The sequence below is a fragment of the Mustela putorius genome, unplaced genomic scaffold, assembly GCF_011764305.1.
Source record: "Mustela putorius furo isolate JIRA1106 unplaced genomic scaffold, ASM1176430v1.1 tig00000151_pilon_pilon_pilon, whole genome shotgun sequence".
NCBI lineage: Eukaryota > Metazoa > Chordata > Mammalia > Carnivora > Mustelidae > Mustela > Mustela putorius.
Genome location: NW_025421296.1, coordinates 10,619,489 through 10,645,939, shown reverse-complemented (window position 1 = coordinate 10,645,939; position 26,451 = coordinate 10,619,489). Strand labels below are relative to the sequence as shown.

The window sequence follows — 26,451 nt, the reverse complement described above, 5'->3', positions numbered from 1 at the left end:
TATATTGATAAAGGCAAATTCACTAATTTATTTAGCTCTAGATATCTGTTTATTAAAATATTTTGGTTATAATAAACATACAGACATGGGATTTTTTCAGTACTAGCCCATATCTATAAACTATCTTCCACAACAGCTAAATTCCTTATAGAATTTCAAATGGCAGAATTAGACATATAAATTTCAAGTAATAATCTCAAAGTAGGAAGTTTTGCTAACTGTAACTGGAATGAAGATTTTGAATATACAATATCCTTGGATTATTTATCCATAAATTATCTTCCATAACAGCTAAACTCCTTATAGAATTTCAAATAGCAGAATAAGGCATATAAATTTCAAGTAAGAATCTCAAAGTAGGAGCTTTCTCTAACTCTAATTGAAATAAAGATTTTGAGTACACAATATCCTTGGATTATTTCTTTAAATAGGTGTAATTCAGTGGTAGCTTCAGAAAAAGTATGTTCAACAGACATTATATCTGAGATATTAAAAAAGCCCAATACAACCAATTCAAATTAGATATTATGCTATGCTCTACCTAAATAATACTCTCCAACAAATTAAAGTTTTTATACTTTGCGCACTCTCAATGCATTTTCTAATTCAGATAAGCAGCCACTTGTGTAAAACCCAAACACGAAGAAACTTTTATACTACCCTTTGTGAGAGAGGAAAAAAATCACAATGACAGCACTTTTACTTAGGTTGACAATAAACTAATCATAACTTGAAGTGTCCAAACAAACTGAATAACTCAATGGTCTAATGTAATTGGAAGAAATATTTTTCCTTCACTTTTACAGAAACTGAATTTATTTGTTAGTAGTATATAGTCTGTCGAAGTGGCAACAATTAAGATCCAAAAATCTCATTTATTTTAAACAGAGAGCCTAATTCTGACTACTTATAATTAATGTAACTTTCATCAGCCAAAGTACAATAAAAATGTAAGAGAAATTTCAAAGGTTGTATAAATAATAATGGCATTCTGAAACCTCTGGACAGATGATTATTTGAGGGAAGGGGAAGTTTCCCTTTCCCATTGATAATTTAATCACTTTTCAATCAGTTTTGATTTAACAGTGGTTCATGGGAATAATTTTTAATGAGTTCTTAGAAAGGTGTAATTGCTTCCAAAATCAGAAACCACAAGATGATGTACTCAAACACTGTGCCGATGTAATGCTGATCGGGAGGTATTTACTGAAAGGTGCAGATAGGAGCTCAGTTGTGAACACATGTTAACATACAATGGGCTTCAAAACAATAATCTGTTTGTACAGTAGGGAAAGAAAAAATAGTCTGTATAAAATGTACAAAAACCCAGCTCTAATTTTAATCTATTTCTATAACTCATAAAAAAAACAAAGGAAAATAGGCATTTATTTCAAAACTCCATATACCTGTGGAAAACGGAGCACAAGTCAATTCTATTTGAGATGAACCTTAATCTCAAACAGAATTCAGCTAACAATTAACATATTTTAAATTTTGAAAATATTGTGAAAATGTCAACCATTAAAGTCAACAGTAGTATATGATCAGTAAACATTTCCTGTTAAATAACACAAATAAATTCAACTTAAAAGATGCAAACTGATAGGTCTCAGGATTTTAAAACCTTTTAATTTCAAAGTAGCACAGTTACAGCACATGTATAGGATGGGCTTTAAAAATGGGTATGTGTAAACTTTTCCATGTTGTTGGTGTATGTGCTTTTTTCTCCCCTTAAAGAAATGCCTACTGCTTACAGTGTTAAAGAATCTCCACCACTCTGTCTGCAGTTTTCAACCAGAAGTCTTCAATGTACCTTAAGCCAAATTGAATATTAGGTATTTTACAGCTTTTATAAAATGGCTGTAAAATCACATTATGGGCATACACAGCTCTTTGATCTTACTGCACAGAATTCATAACTGTTCAATAATGCTATACCATTACACCACACACCTTAAACTATTTCCATTTTTCCACAAATCCTTCCAAAATCAGCTTCCAAAGCAAAGAAAGGTAACATGAAAAGTTCCTGGGAGGCTTGTTACACAAAAGAACAGCTTGGATACAAACTAATCTACACAATATCCATCTTCTGTTGAGCCTGTTTATCTCTCCTTTCCCTCCATCACTCCTAAAGGTGGGTGCATTTGAGTAATGGAAAGAGATGGCTCTTCCACCACCACACCCTCCCAGCACCTCTGCCTTTGGTCTTCAGACAGTGATTGTGTGCAGGTGATGAAAATCATAAGAAAAGAGAAGCTGTCCCTTTAAAATGCCCTGCTCTGTCCCATATCCCACGTGGAACCAACATCAGCAGCACTTTCCCATTAACTTCAATGTGATGCAAGAGGCACCATCCTTTTATATACGTAAAACCAGAAAACTTCAGCTTAATACTCTTTACAGAGAATGAACAGGTGACAAACGGGTCAGGAAGGGAGAAATCAAGCAACGCCCCACCCCTCCCCAAAAGGTGCTCCAGTCCTGCACTACAGTCTCTCTGTGCAACATCACCTCTCTACCCCTCCTCTGTAGAGCCCAGTTTAAAGAAAGGAGGGAGCCACTAACAAAACCTGAAACATAAATGCGACGAAAATGCAATCTAAAGCCGGAAAGGTTTATTCTTCCAATCACACACATTAACTCTATTAAGAAAATGGCATCACTTTTTTTTCCACCAAAAAAAAAAAAAAAAAAAAAAAACCACCCCGCAAAGATCATTAAAAGAGAGTTATAAAATAGTAAATATAGTGTTTATCTTATCTCAGATCAATCCACATTACCAATAAGTTTAGCAGTTTCTGCACTACCACTTCCCCCCTCCCTCCCCCTCCTTCTCTTGCATCGGATTTTCACGTTTTCTCATTGTCGGTTGAGTTATAAAAGGCTTTTGCCCTTCGAAAGTTTTAAAAAATAAATAAATATTAACTCCTTGGTCCCTGCAAAGTCAAAATGGACTTCAGGGGTAAGGCGGTTCATACTTCTACCTTTAGCGAGAAAAGGGGGAGCATCCCGGATTTTTAGGGATTTTTTGCGATTTTTAAAAAAATTTTATTTGGTTATATGCCTGAGTTCTCCCTCCATTTTGGTTGTTTATGATACTGACAACAAGCTGTCCCTGCTCTGTGCAGATCTCCTGCTTTCATTTAGCACCCCCTCCCCCTACCCCCGCCCTCGCAGCCACACATCCAGGGCTCACACCTCCCCGCAGACCCCGCACCCCGACCCCGACTCGCCCACCTGAGGAAAGGGCAAAAACAAATTCATTTCTCCAAAAAAGAAAAACCTCTTTTGAAAAAGGGGCAAAGTTACCCCCAAGTCACTCAAAGTGCCCCCCAAATATTGCCGACTGCGGGTTTCCGCCAGGCCCTTTGGGAAGCGACCTTCCCCCGGGATGTTTTGGTGGAAAATGCGGAGAGTTTACTCTCAAAACTGAATTTATATTAATTTTTCCCTTATTTTTCGGGTCTCTAATGTCTTCCGCTCTCGCTGCTGCCGCTGCCGCTGTCACAATATTCACAGCACCAGAGAGGAGGAGGAGGAGGAGGAGGAAAACTTTTCAAACTTTCCAGACCCTGAATAAAGGGTTTTTTTTTTTTCCCACCGACCTCACCTTTGGGTCTCCAGCCGCATCGCCCCCTGCCCTGTCAGAAGCGACTTCGGGAGTCCCCACACCCCCGCTTAATTATTTTATTTTATTTTTTATTATTATTTTTCTCTCTGGGGTCCTGAGCAGGGGCTGAGAGTAGCACAAACTTTTCCTCCTCCTGCCGCCGCTGTTGCTCCTCTGCCCCCTCGGCTAGTCCCATAATTTAAATAACCCTGATATTTCTCCCGCTAAACGCCTCTCCGCCGCCCCGGACCCCGGGAGAACTCACCGCGGGGCTTTAACATCCTCCCTCCGGCCCGTCCGCCGCCTTTACACCGCCCGCGGAATTTCTAATAATTTTTTTCTCATATTTCGGGCTGGACGCGGCGGGCCTGGAAATTGTTTCCTTACGCCTCTTTCCAGCAGCCATTGTAGTGTATGCGCTGCCCCTGCAGCCCAACTTGCAGCTGCCGCTGCCGCCGCCGCCGCCGCCGCCGCCGACGTCGCGCCCACCGCCGCCTCCCCCTGCCTCCTCGGCCACCGCCCCCGCCTCCCGCCGGCCCGCCCCCGGTCCCCGCCCGCCGCTGTGCCCGCCCCCCAGGCGGGCTCCGCCCCGGGGCCGGCCACTAGGCGTCGCCGCCGCCAGGGATGGGCTCGCCGATTGGGTTTTGGTGCCGCCCATCAAACCAAAGTGTTAAGAGGCGGGCCGCGGCGTGGGGGGCGCGGCGGGGCGGGGGGGTAGGGGCGTGGCCGGGCGCCCAGCCCCGCCCACTCCTCCCACCTCGGCCCTCCTCCCGCCAGCTGGGGGCGGGGCGAGACCCGCCCGCCCCCCGCCCAGCAGGGCCCGGGAGGGCTGTCAGTCTGGCGGCGGCGCGCGTTGATTGGGCCGGCGGCCGCCGGGGAGCGGGGGCAGCACGTTGGGATGCGCGCTACTTAAGGTCCTGCTGCGTGAGCCATTGACGTGTTTGGAGCTGGAGACGGCCTGGGCGCTGGCAGGGTGGCCGTCCGAGGTGAGTGGTTCCCCCGCCCCATCTTCCGCGGCGACTGCGGGGATGCGAGAAGAGAGGAGTGTGCACCTGGGTCACCGCGGGCCCGAATCCTTTCTTTCGGCGTGAAGCCGCTGCCACTAGGCCTTGCCTCAGCGCAGGCCCTTTCCTGTCGCTTCTCCTTTCCACGACACCGGTTTGTTCGGGCTGGAGACGAGGAAAGTGACCCTCACTCTGCCTGGGCACCCCAGCTCTCCTTTACCCTGCTTCTCAACCTTTGGGGCGTAATTGCCACCCCCACCCCCCCAGTTTCCTGCGTTTTCCTGTCCCCCTGCCCCACTCGGCTCCATCGAAGGTCACAGCAAGGTGTGTTCTGTGCCCGTCGTCCACTGTTAGACCGACAGGCAGCATCGCGGAAGGTCGCGAGACTGCGGACCCGCACCTCCAGTTTCTTCATTCGACTTCCCCACCCCTCCCCGCCTTGCTATGCCGACTTCCTGACCCTGCCTTTCTGCGCTCAGCAGTGGGGTAAGGGTTTTAGGTTCTCACATAACGTATTTCAGTTTCCTGCTAGTTGCATCTGCGTTTTATCAGAGCCACAGACCCCTGCCTTGGCTCTGACCAGCATGTGAGCATGGACGTGTTCAGTAACGTTTTCTTCCTCTGGGGATGTGAACTGGATGGAAAATCAACACATACTTTTTAAAGCAATTTGCCTTTTGGAGAAGGTGTTAGAGTTACTCCTCAACTGTGCTGTGCTTTTGCGGCCCCTCCCTCAAATCTTTGGTTTTCTTTCCGGCTGTCCTTTGCATGTAGAGCTCTGTAATATTTGTTGAGTGCCTTCAGAAAGTAAGCAGGCAAGTGTTCTCTATCAGAACACTCGATCTTCCCTTTAGCCCTTCTTCTTGTAAACAGGCATTTCCTCTTCATTTTCAGTCGATACGTGAGGATTCAGGCAAAGAAGGTGACATTTAGAAATCCAAACTTAACATTGACTCGTATGTAGAATCCGGAAAGGAAAGGAAAGGAAATCTGAATAAATTAATGCTTCAAACTTGATTTGTGTACATATGATGTTACCTAGATGTTATTTTAAAAGAATTCTTGACTGATAATGATAATAAAATGCAGTGAAAGTGCATCTTCATATAAGGCACGCAACCAGAGTTTTGTGTATGTCTCATTATTGTTGAGATTATATATAGGGAATATAAACAGCTAAGTAGAATTCTGTGTTCTTACATCATAGGATGGATGTAAAAAAGAAGGGTGTGGATTTACTTAGTACTGTGTTCTCTTAGTGAGAAGTCAAGCGAGCAAAAGAATTGTGTTCAGGAGAGGAAGAAGCTTCTAGATAAAATTGAATAGCCACTTGAATTTCTTTTTTTACCTAGATGCTTTTGTTAGCTAGGTATATATTCATGTATTGTTCAGGGAAAATCATGAAATATAAGGATTACTTGGAAGATTCCTAAAAGTGAAAGGATACTGGAATGACTAAACTTTTTTCTCTTTTAGCCTGGACACCCTGGTCTCTGAACTGGGTGACTCTTCATTACAAATACCTCCACTTTTTAGGAGCTTACGAGGTTTGATTGATTTTCCTGAATGTACCTTATTTCTTTTACCATGACTGATACTTTTTAACTGTGTCATCTAGGGCAAGAAAAGTAGAAACCATTTCATACCAAAATTCTGACCTTTGTCTGGTTATACTGACTGATGCAGTTTTTTATTGGGTGGTGTTGTGTAGGTCATACTGCGTTACCGCTTCCATTTTTAGGTGGAAGATGGTTAAGCTAGAAGAGAATTCGAGAGTACATATTAGCTCAGGCCCTTAAACTTAGTGCAGAGCATTTAAAAATGCTTGTGGGTAGCTCATCAATAGTATACCCATATAGTGGAATGAAAAAATCACTTTGAAATATTAAATAGTTTGTTGATTATTGTTTTTTTTAATTTTCTTTTAGTTCCTTTCTATGACATGTCTTCCAAGATAATAGGCATACCAATTTCAGATGAACTCCATTATAGAGATCAGTTTTCCTGGAACATAGTTGACATATATGAGTACTGTGTGACTTGACTTGGAATCACTAGTTGGCTCTTAGGGAACTGTGATCATCTTTAATTGGTGAGGACTTCTGCAGAGTTCTCCATGTGTAAGGCTTGAGTTGGAAGGTTAATGGAGCACAGTAGCATTTTATGACTTCCTTTAACCCAGGGAAGTATCAGTTAAATAGAAGATACCACTGGGAGTAAAGTTTCAGTTTTTCTTTTTTAGCTTTTCAAAATGCCAACTAAGCAATAACTGTGTTTTTTTTTAGTATATTGACCACCCTAGTGCTGGCTACAGAGTATGCAGTTAGGTTTAGTAAACAAATGTTTTTGCTAATGTTGGGTTGTACTATTTGTTCCACACTTATTTTGTATAATGATCAAGGGTATAATAAGGAAGTAATCATTAGAATGTATGCTATATTTGGGAGGTCTAGGTGGCTCAGTCAGTTAAGGATTGGACTCTTGATTTCAGCTCTGATCATGATCTCAGGGGCCTGGGATTAAGCCTGGAAGGGAAGCACACTCCTCACTCAGCAGAGAGTCGGCTTGTCTCCTTCTGCACTTCCTGCCTCCCCACACTTGTGCATATTGGCTTGCTCTCTCTCTCTCTCTCATAAATGAATAAATATCTTTTGAAAAAGAATGCATGCTGTATTCTTAGGGTTTTTTTTTTTTAATGTGTTTATAGCTTAACCTTTAGAAGTAAAGATAAACTAAAACTGAACTATAACTGAACTTTCTTCCTGGACATTATAATCAAATTTCAGTGGATGAATTTAAATATGGCCTTTGTGCTGAGGCACCATAGCAATGCAAAGGAAAAACCCAACCAAATATTTATTGTCATAATCGAGAGGGCATACAAAGTTCCTTACTGGATAAGCATCCCAAAATTAATTTTTCAAGTACTCAGGGGTGTAATGAGATGCACTGGTTTATTTTCTGTCATTCACTGTGTAACTCTCTTCTCTAACATCTCCCTGCAGTAAGGAAAGTATTAGGATGCCCATGGTAGCACGGAGGCTGAGAGATCCTGACATAAACCCTTGCTTGTCGGTAAGGTGATTTACTTTTGATTTTCACGAGTATTAACTTGGAAAAACAGACTTGTTGTGTTCTTATGGGCATCCATTTTCTGAAGTTCTTGAATAAAGTTATTTCTGTACAAAAATATTCCTGGCCAGCGTATTCTCCTTTCAGCAGAGCAGTTTTAGGTAACAAAGATCCATCCCCTCAAAGTTTCCATTTGTATAATGTGCAAGCATATATTTGCCACTGTAACACCAGACGGAGTATGTAACACCAGGGAAAGTCTGTAGTCCAAAAGTGGAAAGTGGCAAAGTATATTTTTCAACTGCCACTAAAATTTGTTTTAATTTCATCCTGTCCTTAAGACAGCCTGGCGACGAATAGGGCCTATAATGGAATTTGCCTATTTAAAGCCTAAAGCTTCCCACAAGGGTATCATGTACACAAAATGTTTTGTTGTAATAATAAAGTCTTATTGGCATCTATTTGGTATGACTAGCAATACTGACTTGTAGCTTTGTCTCCCTGGAATAATGCAGTCATCAGACTGGTGCCATTCCCTGAACCAAATGCATTTTTCAAATGCACACATTCATTAAATATTTGGCATAGAATTTTAGCTTTGTTTTGTATATTTGATCTGTTTTGAACAGCTTTATTAAGTTTCTTTAGATAGACCGTTTCTTAGATCCGTGAAGCAAATTACCTATCCCTGGAGTTAAAGCTTTCCTTTAGATGACCTCTCAGAATCATACTTTTCACTTTGAAGTTTGTTATCCAATCTACTTCCAGTTTAGACAGCTTAATTTTAATTCCCAAATAGCTCCTACCTTTGAACTCACAGCCCTGTGTTGTTCACTTAGGTTTTGAAGTGATATTAATGATATCTATTAAAACTGCATGCATAATGGTATATGTAGTTGCATAATGGAGGGAATGATAGCCAAAAATACATTGAGATGAGTGGTGTTAATATACATTGCCTTGATGTAGACTAGTTACTAGCGACTTGCTTAGGATCTTGAAACCTGCTTTACATGAAACAGTCACGTCAAAGTGAGAACTTGGAAAAGCAGGACAGCTGCAATCTGCGTTGGGAGATTGGGTTTTGATTCTCACTGTGCAGTAGTGATTTTCAGCACCTTGCACCCTGCCTCCGCTTCTTTGTTAAACGGTAACTGGGATAAATGATCTCAGTCTGCACCCTGGCTCAAGTTCCCATAATCAGATATTCAGAAAACTGACCCAGACTATGAAAAGGAAGATGTCTGCCCTGAGCAGAATGAGTGCTGGGATGCTTGGGAAGATAATTTAGTTTCTGTTCATTACATGCTCATTAAAAGAGCAGAAGGGAATGAGTTCATATTATCTGTTCTGGAGGGAAGTGGCTTCAGAAGTTTGGGGGTTTTTTGTTGTTTTTTTTTTTAAGATCCCATTCACCCTCTTAAATGACGCCTTTCTTACATATTTAAGGAATCCGATGCTTCTACCCGATGTATGGATGAAAATAACTACAACAGGGAACAGTGCTCCACTTACTTCTTGAAGTATAAAAACTGCCGGAAATTCTGGGTAAGCCTGGCTTGGTTAGCTTTGTGTCGAAACTCTTCTCTTAGGCATGAAACTGAAGCCCCAAATCAGTGCATACCCACAGTCCCTTCTTGGTGATGCCTGGGGAAACTTAAGTTTTTCACTCTCCTCAGTGTTTCCTGAAGGATCCTTGCGAGCTTTTAGTGGCTGCCTCCTCCTTCTCCAGGCTGAAAGAATGCAGGTCTCCTGTGGGTCGGTCTTCCTATGAGTGTTTAAGAGCTGCAGCCCTAACACAATAACCTTGTTTTAATTTTAGTTCTGGGGATGAACAGAATGGAGAGCTTGCTTTGTCATCATGCATTTTATGCTTCCATTTCTGCCTTCTACTTTCCCACCACCTCTCATGGTTGTTAAAATGGTCTCATTTTTCTTGAGACTTTGGTCTGTGATTTCTGTATCTCTGAGCACTAGATCCAGCTACTTCCTTTCCAGATCTTCTAAATTAACTATTGCTTTCATGTGGCAATTATATAGTAGATCCTCTTGATAGACTGGACTCTTGTGCTCTTGTACTCGAATAATATACATTCCCATCCCAATTACCATCAGCGTAGTTGGAATGATCACTTCTATTTAATTAGTTTGAAAACATAATCTGAAGTCCTAGAATAAGTTTTTTGGTTCCTCTTTACACTTGGTTTTTAGAATTTCCTCTTTGAGGAAGTAGTGGCCAATAACTGGCAAATGAGTAGCATTTGATATATGACTGATTTGGATTTCTTCTTTTTATACTTACATGCAGAATTCTGTCATGGTCCAGAGAAGACAGAATGGAGTGACACCATCTATGCCTACAGCAGCAGAAAGAGATGAGATCCTGGGGGCAATGGGAAAGATGCCTTACTGACTGTTTGCATTAAAATTGTTTATTTAATTTAGAAGCAGATGAATACTTTCAACAAAGATAACTGTAATCTTTTAACCCCTTTTAGGCCTTACCCAGACAGATCTTAAATTCTACAAGGGCAGATAGAGTTAATTTAGCCTTGCGTCCTATGTGTTTGCCCTCAGTGCCGTGAGATAGTCTGCCAGTGCTGACTGTGCCATGCCGCTGAGTTCACATGACTTGCCAAAGGTAAGGGAGCATTAGGAAAGGTGATGGGAGGAGTGGAGCTTTTCAGCTGGCTAACAAGCAAAGGTAACAAAGTAAACACTTACTGGCAATGAAAGGAAGGTGGTTTCCAAGGATGGGAAATGACACGAGCAACAGCATGGTGGAAAGAAAGCTCAAGCTAGCTTTGGAGAGTGGTCTATAGGCTGTTTCACCTAGAGTTTAAGGTGGTTGGTGGAGAGGCAGAACAGAGACTGGGAAGGTAAGTTCATGGTGGATGAGCAGTGGGCCTCAGATCTCAGGCTCAGCAAAGGAAGACCTCCATGCTCATTTCACTCCCTTGTCTTTGTTTAAATCAGAGTAGTACATTAACTGGGCAGGGAAGAAGTGGTCTGGAGGATTGTCGAATAAATGGCCTTTTTCTTTTTTCTTTTTCTTTTTTTTTTTTTCTTTGTTTAGGGAAAGGCTTTAGTTAAAAGGTTCTGTGACTAAAATCCATACATACTGGATAACCTGAAGGCCTATACTCTTGAAGCACAGTAATGGGAAAAAAAAATTTTTCTTAGAAGGGGGATTTCTATTCGCAGGAGGAGGTGGGCAAGAAGTATGAACACACTGGGATGAGACTAGAGCTCCACTTCATTTGTGCTGTAAACACACAAATATTCAGTATGGTGATTGGGGTAGGTTGTGTGGCAGCTCTCATATCTACCATGTTTTTAAATCCAGTTTATTTCATTTACAGGCCAGTTTTAGAACCTATTATTTATTAATATTTAATGCATACTAAAAAAAATCAATGAAAGCAAATAGCTTGTGTCCCTTCTCTTTATCTGGTGCTGGATCAAGAGTGTTATTTTAAAGGCTGCTGACCACAAACTATCCATCTCATTGGTATAGTCCAAAACCCAGGTCAGATGTTTTTAAGCCATATGACCCTGATTGTTAAATGTGATTCTGTTTGAATAAAAGTTGGATTGTATGAGAAACGCCTTGATTTGTATTGATTGCTCTAAAAATGATGGATTAAAATAGGACCTGACAAGAAACTAATACTTGTGTGACAAGTATTTCGGTATTTTAAGCGTGCTGTTCAAGGGTTTGGAATTTTACTGTCACCTCTTTAAATGTACCTACCAATATCAACATTTATCCAGGAGCTATTTGTCTTAGCCTAGCCTTTTTTTTTTTTTTTTAAATAGCAAGTTTATTGAGATACAATTCAGATACCATATAAATCATCCACTTAAAGTGTACAATACAGTGATTTTTAGTATATTGACAAAGTTGTGCGGCCACCAGCGCAATTGATTCTAGAACCCTTCACTTCAGAAAGAAACCGTAAGCACACATTAATTTCTTCTTAACACCTCCCTTTCTCTTCAGCTCTCCAACACTTAGGCAACTATTTTCTGTCTCTAGAATGGGCTATTCTGGTCATTTATAGGAACGGAATCATAAAGTATGTGGTCTTTTGTGACTGGCTTCTTTTACTTGGTCTGATGTTTTCAAGACCCATTCATGTTACGTGTGTCAGCCCTTCATTGTTTTTTGTTGCTGAATGGCATTCCATTGTATGGATCTACCATATTTTTTGTATCCATTCATCAGTAGATGGGCATTTTGGTTGTTTCTACTTGGAAGCTATTATGAGTCATGCTGTTTCTTGAATATTTGTGTACAAGTGTTTGTGTGGTTATTCATTTCTTTTTGAATATATCCCTAGGAGTTGAATTGCTTGGTCATATGGTAACTATGTTTAAACTTTGAGAGCACTGAGAAACTATTTTCCGAAGTGGCAGCACCATTTTAAGAGTTCCAGTTTTTTCACATTCTCATTGTATAAGAGTTCCAGTTTTTTCACATTCTCATTGACACTTATTATCTGCCTTTGATTACAGTCATCCAAATGGGTGTGAGCTGGTGTCTCAGTGTGGTTATGATTTGCGTTTTCCTGAAGGCTACTGATGTTGAGCATCTTTTTATGTGCTTATTGACCAGTCATATGTCTTCTTCCTTGGAGAAATGTTCATTTAGATCCTTTGCCTATTTTTAAGTTGAGTAATGTATCTTTATTACTTAATTGTGAGAGTTCTTTATATATATTAAATACAAGTCCCTGATCAGATAGAGGTATACAGATGTTTTCTTCCCTTCTGTGGGTTGTATTTTCACTTTATGTTATCCTTTGAAACACAAAAGTTTTCAATTTTGATGAAGTCCAATTTCTTTTTTCTTTTGTTACTTTCGGTGACCCTTCTAAGAAAGCATTGCTTAATTCCAAGTCAAAAAGACTTTATCTTCTAAGAGTTTTGTAGTTTTAGTTCTTGTATTTAGGTCTTTGATCCATTGAGTTAATTTTTGTATGTGGTATGAGGTAGGAATCCAACTTCTTTTTCTTCTTCTTCTTTTTTTTTTTTTTTTGCATGTGGCTGTCCAGGTCCTAGCACCTTTGGTTGAAAAGGCTGTGCTTTCTCCTATTGGATTGTCTTGACACTCCTACTGCAAATCAATTATGTATGTCAGAGTTTATTTCTGGATTTTGAATTCTATTCCATTGATCTATATGTCTGTCTTAAGTCACACTGTCTTGATTATTGTAGCTTTGTAGTAATGGCATAGCTCTTTGATGAATGGTTTCTGTAAGTGTGTTTTCTATGAAGTACTCTTGGTGACAAACTAATTGGGGACATTTGACCAGCAAATCATTAATGTGTGTAATCATAATATGGCTTCACTTAGGCAAGGATGTTCAGTTCTATATTTGTCTTCACTAACTCCCCAATTCCTTCTTTGCCTCTTTACACCGTACCCTGATAACTCCAGCATACTCGTCTTATACCCAGATTATGTAAGACTTTGCTGTACCACTTGGGAGAGGCAGAGACCCATCCCCACTGTCACATTTGCCAGTATTGTCCTTCTCTTTCCAAGACAGTACAGGAAAAGTGAAGCTAATTAACCTGATAAATCATTTGTATCAGGATGTGTATTGGTGCAGTGAGAAAATTTTCAGACAAGCCTTTGATATCAACTATCAAATATTTTACTGTGTTCACCCACATCTCTCAGAGAAGGTGTCTCATTGCAGATTCTCCATGCCGTGGGAGAGAGTGGCATGCTGTGAGGTAGTATGTAGAAGCAATCCTTTTGAGGATCATTACCTACTTGAAAGCTCCCTGTGGATATAAGCTATATCATGCATAGTTATATCCCTAATACCAGGTAAGCATCTAGTGTGTGTAATTGATCAACAAATGTGTATGTGTGGGGGATGAGGGGTGGCTTTTAAAATTGAACACATTGAAGAACATGCTCAAACACCACAAAAGGGTACACAATGTTCAAAGGTCCAAATAATGCAAAAGAAGATAAATCCGCCCAGAAGCAGCCCATGTCAAGTTTTCAAGGTTCTTAATGCATATAAAGGATATCCATATGTTTGTTTTACACAAAAGGAACAACCTATTGTATAAGCCGGAGGTACCTTGCTTTTTTCTGTTATTGATACATTTGGGAATAATTCTCCACCATTTCTTTCAATGACTGCAGTTTTCCCTTATGTAGTTATATTGTCACTGAACCAGCCTCCTGCTGATGGGTTCACTGTTAGAGACAAGGTTGCAACATGCATTATTGTGTGTCGTTCTTTGCCTGTTCTGTTTTCATCTCTATAATACATTGCTAAGAATAGAATTTCTAGGTTGAAGGCTCTTGCATTTTAAATATTGTGGGTATTGACAAGCCACCCTCCCTGAAGGAACACACTGGTTTCTACTCCAGTGAACAAAGCCTGTGACTGTTTTTTCCTTACACCTTCAGTCTTACTGGTACAATATTTTTTTTAAAGATCTATTTATTTATTTGTTTATTTGAGAGAGAGAGAGAGAGACGGGGGCGGGCAGAGGGAGAGCAGGAGAGAAACTTAAAGCAGACTCCACGCTGAGGGAGTGCAGAGGCCAGCACAGGGCTGGATCTCAAGACTCTGAGCCAAAACCAAGAGTCTGACTCTTAACAGACTACGCCACCCATGTGCCCCCCAAATGGGTACCTGAAAACCCTTTCATCCTTACAACTGTCAAATGAAAAATGGAATGGGTGTACTTACTTCCTTTGTCCATTTTTTTTCTTTTTTCTTTTTTTTTTAGATTATCAGTGAATGATTTGGGGAACTCTTGATTTTTTAAGGAAACTACCTCTTTGTCATTTATATTCTGTATCTTTCGTCTTTTATAATCTCTGTGAAGTGATTTACATTTTAATGTATTTAGATGGACTGATGTTTATGTTTTCTGGTGCTCAATAAATATGAAATGAATCCAACTACAAGTACTGCTATTACAGTTCAATTCTGCTCAACAAATATTTGCCAAGTGTCTATAATGTGCAAAGTGCTAGGCTAACGGGGTTGGAGGAGCATGCATGAGTAAGTCACCATCTGGCCCTCAAAACACTTCACTGTGCTGTGTGGGAGGAAGAAGCTGGGAGGAAGAAGTGAGCACCTCAGTAAGAGCAAGAGGAAACTTCTAAGAGGGTAAATACCTTAATAAAAAAGGGACACATGCTTTTGGGGTATCGGGGATTAGTCTCTACTGACTGAGACCAGAGTATGTGAAGGAAGAAATGTAGAACAGGTAGAGTAGGTTTACATTACAAGGGGCCTTGAATTCTATGCTTGAGACTTTAAACCTTGTTCAGTATCTAAATGAAAGCTGCTGAAGTGTGATGGAGAGGGTCAAATCAGTTTGTGTTTGGAAGAAAAATTCAGGAGGTGCTGAGATAGGATTTTACAATGATCCTAGATCACTGCAACCGTCTCACTGTTTTCCTCCATACATTCTTGCCTGACTCCAGTTCCTTTGCTATGCAGCTGGCCAGAGAGTCTTTCCAAAATGCAAATACAGGTCTGAAAATTCCAAGACCATTGCCTCAGGACACATGTCTAAATTCCTTCCCTTGGTTCACAGGGTCCTCTAAGATCTGGGGACATTTGTGAAAGGGTGCAGACTTGAGGAAGTGGGGAATGGGTCTGCTTTTGGAAACACAAGACCAAACCTGTGTCTTCAAGCACCTTCCATCTCAGCAAGGGAGGCAGACACGGAAATATCAGACTGTATCCTTTCCCTGTGGGGTGTCTTGCTGCCACCTTCTCCATTGCCCATACACACTCAATTTTCTCAACTTGAATGTCCATCTCTCAAATGCTGTGGTTAAGTCCTGCTTTCACGTTCCACTTACATGGATTGTCTCTAGTACCCCTTGCCAGCACACCAGTCAGAATGAATGCCCCCTCTTCATTCCCCTCCCATCTCTAGGGTGACACTCACCCTGTATTCCCTGGCTAGCTGCGGATGTCATCGGATGTGGTTACATTAGGCAAACAAAGTCACCTATGTGTTCTTTTAATTTCTCACTCTCTGTTTTTATTTTGCAGAATAAGAAAATGAGAAATGTGACCCAAGTGTCCAATGTTTTATTCTGAAAAGGAGCTACAAAGACGTGGGCTTGGTTTGCTTTTCAGCTGCGAACACAGGAACAATTTCCCTTGACAGGTTGAAGATGATGAGTGGTTTCTGTTGTGGGTGGTTGAGCGTGCAGTGGTCAGTGTGAGGTCCACCTCCCACCTGCCTTTAGACTCTGCGGGCCCGCCGGACCTCTTGGAGGGTGCTGGGCTTTGCCTCTGTCAACTGGGTGAAGCTCTTGCACACTGACGCAACATCTGCTTCACAGCACCTGCTTTCTTCCAGGGAAGCCTGTAAATTTACATTTAAAAATCTGTCTGTCTACAAAAACTGTCACCGGGCTACACAGCAACATCACCCAGGTGCAGGGGCTTGATTTTTTGGTTTCTCATCACTGCATTTAGAGTCCACAAATAAATCGGCTTGGGACCAACTCCAGTTTCTCCAGCGATATTGATAGCCCCCCAGAGAAAGGAAAAGAAAGCAAAAATCATTTCACAGCATCATATTCTGGTGTCGGCAGGAGGAGGGGAAGAAGGCAGGTTGGAGGGACGTTTTGGCAGGGGGAGGAGATGACCTGACAGAGCTGATGAGGAGCTGAGAGAAGTTGGGAGTGCTTGCATGGGTGCAGGGAGCTGGCACTGGCAATGAACACCGAAGAATAAGAAATAAAAGATTAGTAATGATGAAAATAAAGCTTCCAATGCCAGAATCTGTAACAAAAAGTCCCCCTTATTACACGGAAGTAAAACATGATACGATTGAAAGCAGCATTGTGTCTAGAGTCAAAATATTTGGGTTTGAGTTCTGGCTCTGCCACTTACAGCCTGTACAGTAAATTGCTTCAGCTTTTAGTGTCTTTCCTATTGTGAATATGTATTTTTTTAAGATTTTACTTATTTATTTGATAGAGAGCACAAGCTGGGGGAGTGGCAGGCAGAGGGAGAAGCAGTCTTGCCGCTGAGCAGGGAGCCCTATTCGGCTCCATCCCAGGACCTTGGGATCACAACCTGAGTGGAAGGCACATGCTTAACTGACTGAGCCTCCTAGGCACCCCACAAATATGTATTTTTTAATGCTCTGTCTTACAGGTCACTGTGAAGCCCAAAGAAGATTTCACATATGTTGTGCAAGTAGATATTAATATTTGAAACACATTTATAAGAAATAGGCTGAATTTATTTATAAGAAGTGAAAGCCTAGCTAATTCTTGGTCTACTTCGGTAAAGCTATATAACCTCAATTACTATGATCTTCTCAACTTGATCCCCTCTTTCAGAAGCCCCCCCCCCAGAATAATGCCCCAAGTTTGGCGAGTATGAAAAGCCAAATTGATTGCTGTTTTATTTCACTCCTTCACTTTAATAGTTTCACAATGTAATTTAGCTCAAAATGTTATCTCCTTATAATTTTTTTTCTCACTCACGCCCATAACACTACCCTAGATGCTTCATATACACCTGAAGCCTCCAGAAAGCAAGAACAAGAAAATTCATTTTGGAAGAGGGAGATGATAAAAAGAACTGGAAACATTTACTACATCACTCAGAAGAAAATCTTTTCCATCAATGTTCAGGGCATGACAGACATGTATGAATAAAACTGATTACCGGCTAGATTGTCCCTCAACCTGGCAACAAGAGCCCTCTCCTTTCCTTTCCCTTCAAAAACTGTCCTCCGTTCCCTTTAGGGACCTCCTCTTGTTCTTCTGACATCCTGAAATCTTCATGTATGTCAGCTTTGTGCCACACTCCTATTCCCCAGGTAACTCTCCAACCTCACACGCAGCTTCCCCTCTTTGCACCTTCCCTGTGCCTTGACACCCTGTGAGACTCTGACTTTGTCCCAGATTATATGTTGGTGCCTGTCATTTTGTCCCTGCATTGTACACATAGGTGGTATCAGTCATTTTCTGCACTGAATTGCAAAAGCAGAGACCGTTATGGTCCTTCACACTTTGCACAGCACCCTGCAGTTCACAAGATATTGTCAGAAACAAGATCGGATTTAAAACCCACCCCAGTGCTGTGAAATCAGCATTCTCCTTGGCTTGCAGACAGGAGACTGAGACCCTTGTGGCTTAAGGAACCTGCGACTGAACGCGGTTGTCATGTCGCCTGCTCCCCACGTGCACTCCCGTCCCCCCCCCAACCCGCCCCCGCGGTGGACTCTGCATCCCCAGTCCTTTCAGTTTCTTTGCGGCTCCTGACCGAGGCCATTATTCAGATTACTGTTCATTTTGCCATTTAGCACTTACTGAGTCTGCACACAGATAAAAGGCTTCTGTAGGGGATGTAAAAGTGAATGAGAAAATTTATACTCTAGGAGGAAATATACAAATTAATCAGCATCATTGACTGTAGAGAGGTTCTCTCCCAAACCTTTTATTGACTCTAAGGAATTCTTTCAAAATGTTTGATTCTGTGTGCGCTGTCAACCCTGTCTCCGTTTCTGCTCTTGAAGTGATAGTGAGATGTGACATTAGTGAGAGGACAGTGCTCTTTGTTTTGAAATAGCAAGGGAGAAGAACACAAAAGGTCCGGGTGATATGCAGAGGGGATTTCCAACCTCCTCCCGCCCAAGATAAAAAGGCTGGTTTTGTCATTTTATTGTACTGAAGAGCTTCCTGACACATACATAGGCTCCTTAAAGACTCAGAGAATTGTGGATTGGGGCGGGGGTGTTTTCAATTTATAGTTCCTATACTTGGCAACTGGAGTGTCATCTTGTCTCTCTGTTTCTTTCATTTCAGATGTATATGTCATCTTGTAGAACAGCATTCCAAACCCTTGACAGCTTCTGTATATAATTCCCACTTTTGAAGAATGTCTTGCACAACCTCAATAGACTACATTTCTTTACCTCTTGGGAAAACAAAACCGAACAATGACAATACGAAAACAAAACCCAGACTGGTTAATTTCTTCTGCTTCCTGTCAACCATAGGGTCCACGGTCCCAGCCCTTCACAGCCTTTGACCCCTCAGATCTAGCACAAGATGGTTTAGAGTACTGTGGGGGTCACTTCTATCTCTTTTAAAAAATCCTTTATTTTTAATTTTGGTATGGAGAAGTGGAGAGAAGATGTGAAAAGCTGCAGAAACGAGGTACAGTAATAGGACATGTGCAGCTGGTGGTTAAAGTTATCTGCTTGGCTTTGCACTGGCTAGATGTATACCCCCACTTCTTTCTAACTATCCTGACCTATCCTAAGCCCTGAGCCTTGGACAAAGTGCTCACTCTAGAAATATCTAATTCTGTGACTGCAAAATACCAACCTCAGAGGGTGGTTGAATTGAATAAGATGATATCTGTAAAAAGCTTTCGCACAGTGACTGAAACATAGAAAGCCCCAGTAAATATTATTTATTTTTATTCTCTATTCCTACCTTTTCAGGAGAAGAAAAAGTAAAGAAACAAACAAAAAACTTATGAAATCTCCATCGAATAAGGGGGTTTACATTTTGAAAATCAGGGATCTTATACTTTGTCTTTCCTTTGCTGGAATAGTAGGTCAATACTGTCTGCTTCCATGTAGTTGAACTCTTCATATTCTCAAATAGAACTCTTGAGTAAGAGGTTTTTAGCGCTGAGTGATTACCAAACTAATTATAGTAATTTTACTATCTGGATATCTCTAAGGGAGAGAGTCAGATGCATAAAATTGTATGGTTTGGCACCTTAATAATCTTCAAGAAGACAATAGCAGATTTACAAAAATAGAGCATTATGTTAATCTGAATAGAGACTTTTTCCTGAAATGCTTATGACTCTAGGGTTCTGAATATCTCCCTAAACAAGAAAACAAAGGATGGGATGGATTTACTTAGAAGGGGTGAATAACCATGGGTGAATGAATTATATATCGAAACACAAGGCACTTTGAAGAATATGGGTCAAAATGGATAAAAGAAATGGGTGTGTTTAGATTAAAGTTCTAGGCCACAGGGGGTTGTAGAAGAAAGACATGAACAGAGTTTAAAATTTTGCTAGAGTTCAGCACCCAGAGAGGAGGAAAGTAAGCAAGGAAAAGCTCGAGCGATCAGTAGGAAAGTTTCATGACCTGAACGTTAGGGAAGTACCTATCTCTTGGCATTTGCTCATTTGTACAGCAAATATTTATTGAGTTTCTACTATAGCTTCTACACTGTCCTTAGAGATTTGAAGCAAATGATATTTATTACTGCACAATATAGGCAAAGACCTCTCCTGGGACTGATCTGATTAGAGAGAGAGAAGGAGATTTAGCAATAAACACAATAAATAAATGAAAAAGATAGCATATTAGGAAGTTGTAAGTGCTGTGACAAAGGCAAGAGAGGGGGAGGAGCAATGGGATGTCAGGGGGAGGATGTATTGGGTATGGCAAGGGGTCCGGACAACACAGCTTAGTCCTCCCTGATGGTGGTTCAGGCCACCACCCAAATGGGTGACTTTACTTTTCTAATAAACGTCTGCTGGGTTTTAGGATGTGGAAGTAAAAGAGGTCGTATGAATGTCCTGGTGAGGGCAGGAATAGTCATATAAAGAACTTGAAAATCCTATTGATGGAGGAAATGAAAATGCACCAGTGAAAAGTAGTGTCAACGCTTTCCAGGATTCAGGCATCAAAGGACAACAGTGGGAGCAGGACCATGGGTTAGTGGAGTGAATCCTAAACCTATGAGCAGCAAGGGGTGAGTGGGTGCTGTTGTCATACATAAAATGAGCAAAGACATATCAACTCAATGTCCCGTTATAATCTTTTTGGATACTCATATTGATTAATGTATAGTATTGTTCTTGTTTAGAGTCAAATTCTGGAAAATGGATTTTTGTTTCATAATATCAAAAAAAAAAAAAAGCACATGAAGTTCAAAAAATAAAATAAGCTAAGACCGTGCATGAAGTTTTTGAATTCAAAAACACTTTCAATTTTGAATCTAGAGAATGCTAAATAACTCTGAAAAAACTCTTCCCATAGGGGATCCTAAGATCCAAGGTGAAAAATTCAGTTAGTTGTCCTTGGCTATCTTGTCAAGTACCTAGATGGCTGACCCAGTTTCTCACTTTTCTTCATGACATTGCATGGGTGTATTTAGAGTCAAGCTTGGAACTGTGATCAGAAGGTGAGTATAAAATAATGAAGATACTAATTTGAGCTTGGAGTCATATAACCTCAGGTAGGAGGAAGAAACACTTTTCCCTCTTTTTGGAAACATGCTGTCCATTGTCCTGGCTTCCATGGGCCCTACTAGGCTTAACACATTGTGTGTTTGACCTGTGTCTCTGACAAAGTGAGAAAAACCAATAAATCCACATCTCAGTATGTGGACGGTCCCTGTAAGTCACAGGGAGAATTTGACAACTTCTGATCTGCTGCTGTATATTCAGGCGATATTCAGGAGTACTTCTCTTCAGTTCCCAGCCCTAGACCAGAAAACCAGTTCAGAAGAAGTGGAAGAGCCAGGGCCCTTGTAGCAAATTCTGAGACCTTCTTGGGGTAACCTGCAATGTGAATGTCTTTGAACTGGGGGATATGATGGGAGCAAGAGTTTTCTGAACTACTTATCTACTTAAACAAAGTTTCTCTCCTCTGATCCTTCATGCTCGTGCTTGAAATCTTGCAAAATAATACAATAATTTATTGCTTCTTAGACTAGGCTGGAGGCAGAGTTGTTTCCCCGAATGAACTGAATGAATGCGACAAAAATCACCTATACCCTTCAGAACACCCAAGATACCCCACCCACACAAGAAGTTGCTCAGGTCAAAATCTTTTGCAATATTACAGCCAAATTAAAACAATGGAGACAATTATCATATGATCTCCGTGATACGTGGAATCTGAGAAACAAGGCAGGAGATCATAGGGGAAGAGAGGAAGAGAGGATACCAGAGGAAACCAGAGAGGGAGACAAACCATAATAGACTCTTAATCTCAGGAAACTGAGTGCTGGAGTGGAGGGGGATGGGAGGGGTGGGGTGTCTGGGCAATGGATATTGGGAAGGGTATGTGCTACGGTGAGTGCTGTGAATTATGTAAGACTGATGATTCATAGACTTGTACCCCTGAAACAAACAATACATTATATGTTTATAAAAAATTTAAAAAATTTTTAAAATTAAAAAAAAAAACAACCCCCTCCAAACTCCCATTGCACAAATGAGGAAACTGAGGCATAGAGAGGCGAAATAATGGGTCCAAAACTCAAAGCAGGCAGACTTCTAGCCCCAACTCCACCCCCCAAAAAATTATAAAAAAATAAATGAAACAGTAGAGACAACTAGAACGTATAATATGCACTGTATATAACAGAAGGAAAAAAAAGAGTCTGGATGACTCCATTCTTAACACCAACAGGCAAACGCAGAACACAGAGGTGAAAAATAGGCACCTGGCATTTACACCATTTTTTTTTTTTTCCAAGTTTGGGGGATTCTTTGTAGCAGATATTCTGGATGTCAGAAAGAGGAGAACAGGAAGCATCAGGGACAAGTGTGAGACAGAAGTAAGCAGACAGAGCCAGGGGCACGGGAAGCATATTTAATTTTAATTTGAACCTAAACATTTTCACAGAGATGTCAGAGTTTATTGGCTTAGCTGTGTTACTCTGCTATGAGTTGCGATTGTTCCATAATGTAGCAATGAGGAAAAGGTTCACGGATTGTGTTTTTCACCTTCGGTTTTCCCTGCTTCCATGCAAAATGTCGAGAAAAAGTTTACTCTGTGGTTTATGCTAAACAAATTCAATTCGGCATCCAGGTATGATTGCTCCATCAGCTAACTAAAGTACTTATTTTTAACAGTGTATTTTTGACTTTAAACACTTAAGTCCATTGTGGTTTATCATGTCAATATATGTTTTGGCATGTGCACAGCTCTGAGAAGGCCTGGTAAAATTCCTTAAAGGAGTCTTTGAAAAGCTCTTGGGGCAGGAGCAGGCCTCCCTGTTCCCAGAGAAGATAGATCTGCCTCTGAATACCGAAAAGCGTATTCCTCAGCTGCCTGTCCCTCCTTTTCCAGAGCCAAATCCAGGCGCTGACGATGGGGCAAATGTACCAACCAAAGAAGTTGTTTTTCAGTGAGTACAAACAAAATCCAAGAACTCGTGTTTCTGTGGGTGAGTGAGCTCACATTTTGAAATAAGAACAAATTAAATTTGTACCAGAACTTCAATTGCAATTCAATCCAAGTTTTCCCTCATCTGATATCCAATAACAACCTTAGAAGACAGGCAGGGCAGCTCCTAAGGTTCCTATTTTCATAGAAGAGGAACTAGATTAAAAAATATATATATTTAGCAATAGTCCAGAGCTGCAGCATTCTGTCCAAGATGGTAGATGGAGGTGCAGTTTATATACAATGTGCCTGGTTTTGTTTCCGCTTCAAATCCCGTGCACATCTATTATATAATAGTGCTCCTTGAGAATCAGTTGACTGCAGGTAAATACTTAAAATACTAATAATATTAGAGCAGTGAAAACTGTTATTATTAGAAATACTGGCAGGAATTTTTATTGCTTTTATCAGTGTCCTATTAAAGTGGCACAAGAAGGATTTTTAGTAAAATCAGAACACACAGATCGGCTCAGGAGGGAAAAATGTTTCCTTGTCTAGAATATTACTGGATAACATGTTCTTTTGGTTCCTCTAGAATGTTCTTTCAAAGGTCCTTATACCATTTAGAGAAGATGAGTATTTGTAATGAGCTTTAGTCAAAGACGGAAACATTCATTCTGCCAAAAACATTTTTGGGGGACATATTCCACTGCTCAAATAACTACAAGTTGTCTCCATAATAAAGCAGTATTGTTACCATTGCTGCTGCTGTTGCTGATGCTGCATTTCCATTAGTAATCACAATAAGTGATATTTTTAAATGCTTACTATGCATGAAGCACTGCACCATGCAATTTCTGTGGATACATGGCTTTTCTTTCTCACTTATTCTTCATGACAGCCTTCAACTTTACATTATAGAAGAAACACCTAGACTTGGAGTTAAAATGACTTGCACATAGTCATCTAATTACTATGGGATAGAGGCAGGATTTTAACATAGGAAATGTGATTTCAGAGGTCACAAGCCTAAATGCTATGCGACATTGCTTTCTCCGCAGCTGCTAAAAACCATAATAATAATAACTGAAGTGTGTCATTATCCAGCTTGTCATCAGACTTGTTTTTACCAAAGATCTAAATGAGATTTGAAGAGGTGAAGTGATTTGCCCACGTTCCCATGGCTAATAAGTTAAGGAATATGTTTTTGGATTCAAATCTGTTTTCCAACAAAGAGAAATTCAGTCTCCTGATTGTACCACTCCCCCTTCCATGAACAATCTCACAAATTAAATTGTGCATCTAGATTCTCTAGAACAAGGACCTCAGACCTTCTGTCCTAAATCCAAATTCCTAAGTTAGGAATTCTCAAAGTTTTGAACTGACAAAGAATCGCTTTCATTCTTCTGGAATGCAATGGATTACAAAAGAGCTTTAGAGACCTGCCAGGTGTAGAGTCACAATTAAAAAATAACAAAAACAAAACAAAACCCCAAAACTTCTAGATGATTGGGGAGGTTTTTATTAAGTGTCAAGACCTGAGACCTTGAGGTTCAAGGAATTACATTCTTGTTTGTTTTGAAGATGCTTCCTACCTGATTAAAAAAATGTTTTATTTGTTTTCATGAGAAAATATTACAAGAGGATATGTGATAGCAGGATCTGCTGGATCCTAGGGTTTTGGATGAAGTGGTCCCTGCACAGAGCAGGAGAAGATACAAAGGCATAGCTCTCATCAAGCCTTGGCAGGGTCTAGGGATTAACTCAAGAGGTGCTGGAGAAGCCTCACTGCAGAGCCAACACAGGCATGATAGCTATCTGTTTTGATCTCTCACATGATAAAATGGAAGTGACCATCACTCCATCAGGTGACGAAGGCTATCTTTATTATCACCAATAGCTGAAATGAAGGGAATTATCTTCTCTCATGGAGTTCTCCTTAACTTGATCTTCTCTTTCCAGACAAACCCAGGGAAGAGATGTTGTTGAGGATTCCTCCTAGGGAATTGGCTTTTCTACTTTGACAGGTGTGTGTGTGAACTCAGCATATGCACAGTGTGCTATAGTGCAATGGCTTTCCAACATTCCAAATTTCTAGAGGCACTCTGATGGAGAGATAAGCTCCTGGGGCAATAAGTAACCCTAGTGTCTTACTGCCATTGCAAAAAAAAGAAAACACCTGGGTGGTTGCAGATGAAGAGTTGCCTGTGATTGTATTCACTGGGTCCACTTTAGATAGGGACCCACAGCAGGGAAGCAGGGGGGTGCATGTTCAACCCCATCCCAGAGGGGTGACATAACTCCAACACCACAAAAGATGGTCTTGTACACGATGTAACCAGGCTGACATGCAGTCCCAGAGGCTTGGACAGGGCTGAAATGTGTGAATCAATGCCTGAAGTCAAGCATGGCCTTGGCTTCAGTAAAATCATCGAGACCAGCCTAATAGTGACCGATTAGAGGTGTTTCACAGATGAGGACATATGACAGTGAGACAACCAGTCAGACATTCTGGGAGTGAGCCATCACTCTGTGTGACCTTTGACAAGTCATTCAACGAGTCTTGTCTTTATGTTCCTCATCTACTTAGTAAAAGGTTAGACTTGCTGTTCATCAACCCTTCCCTCCTCACGTAAATGCTCTGATCTCTAGTCTAGACTCGCTGACTATGCTTTGAGAACCTAATCTAAAAACTGACTGTACTTCTCAAGCTGTTCAAAGTATAAAGGAAGAAAAGCTTAGTAACTGCTAGAATTTGGTTTCAGAGAGATTTAATTACAACATTTGGAGATGTATCATTCATCCATCGCTGGTCAGAGTGATGGTCAGCCATTTTTACTAAGTCATTTATTATCTCATTCTGTAATGACTAGTCTCTAATCACCTAATTCTGTTCTACCAGCTTGTGAGATGGGAGTCTTACTCTTCTATCCTCTGCCTCAAAGCCCTAAAATAAACCCATCAGCTTGTGATCATCTTTCATTCTGCTGCATTTCAAAATTTTTCTGCTTCTGATTTTCTGATGATTTCTGTTTTTCCTGGCTGTAGAATCATAGAAATATAGTCTTTCAGAACTAAAAGTGATTTTCGGAATTATTTAATTCTCTGTTTTACTTCATTGAAATTTGAGAACAGGAAAGATCATACAGTTTGCCAGAGGCCTTTAGCTGGTTAGTGACAGAGTTACACTCAATATTGGGTGCCTAACCCATGACCTGCAAATTTCAGGGAGACCCAGGAGGCTCTGGCTCCACCAGACGGCAGAGCCCAGTCTGACCTGATTGGAGAGATGAAGACACAGCTGCCTGGCTTCAGAAATGCCCAAGCAGAGCAAGTCACAACATAAGGTAGAATTTGGTCAGCCCACTGAAGACAGGGTGGAGACAGGAGGATGAAATTAGAGTCAAGGGCATTTGGCAGAAGGTGAACTTCAGAAATGAGCGAGAGTAGAAGGGAGCTTACTGATCATAAATGGAAGTTGGATGTCTTCAAATGCCAAAATGCTTATCCAGACACTTGATTACATATTTTGCCAAAATCTCTACTTCGGTGAGTTTTGTTTGTTTTTGGCAAATGTGTCCAACTTCGCTGAAAGTGCTGAACACAAAAGGACACACGTGGGCTGCTCTGGTGAGAATAGAT

At 40.9% G+C, this 26,451-nt stretch overlaps 2 protein-coding genes across 7 annotated transcripts in view; one reads left to right on the top strand and one right to left on the bottom strand.

Annotated features, from left to right (window-relative positions):
- PLAG1 (PLAG1 zinc finger) overlaps window positions 1–4,092 on the bottom strand; it is a 46,710-nt gene extending 42,618 nt beyond the window's left edge. For all 4 annotated transcript variants that reach the window (XM_004768799.3, XM_013064732.2, XM_004768798.3 and 1 more), the window contains exon 1: window positions 3,879–4,092. The gene's annotated coding sequence lies outside the window, so the exon portion shown is untranslated. The remainder of the gene's footprint in view (window positions 1–3,878) is intronic.
- Window positions 4,093–4,467: 375 nt separating this feature from the next.
- On the top strand, window positions 4,468–11,295 carry CHCHD7 (coiled-coil-helix-coiled-coil-helix domain containing 7). Of its 3 annotated transcripts, XM_013064733.2 has the most exons (5): window positions 4,478–4,599; window positions 6,094–6,164; window positions 7,623–7,692; window positions 9,139–9,237; window positions 9,998–11,295. In XM_013064733.2, exons 3-5 carry the CDS (start codon window positions 7,639–7,641, stop codon window positions 10,100–10,102), a joined length of 258 nt encoding a protein of 85 aa, XP_012920187.1. In that variant the 5' UTR covers window positions 4,478–4,599; window positions 6,094–6,164; window positions 7,623–7,638; the 3' UTR covers window positions 10,103–11,295. The 3 variants fall into 3 exon arrangements, with proteins under 3 accessions (XP_004768853.1, XP_012920187.1, XP_044931703.1); XM_004768796.3 differs by lacking the exon at window positions 6,094–6,164 and having other exon boundaries at window positions 4,468–4,599; XM_045075768.1 differs by lacking the exons at window positions 4,478–4,599; window positions 6,094–6,164; window positions 9,998–11,295 and having other exon boundaries at window positions 9,095–9,211.
- The last annotated feature ends 15,156 nt before the right edge of the window (window positions 11,296–26,451 follow it).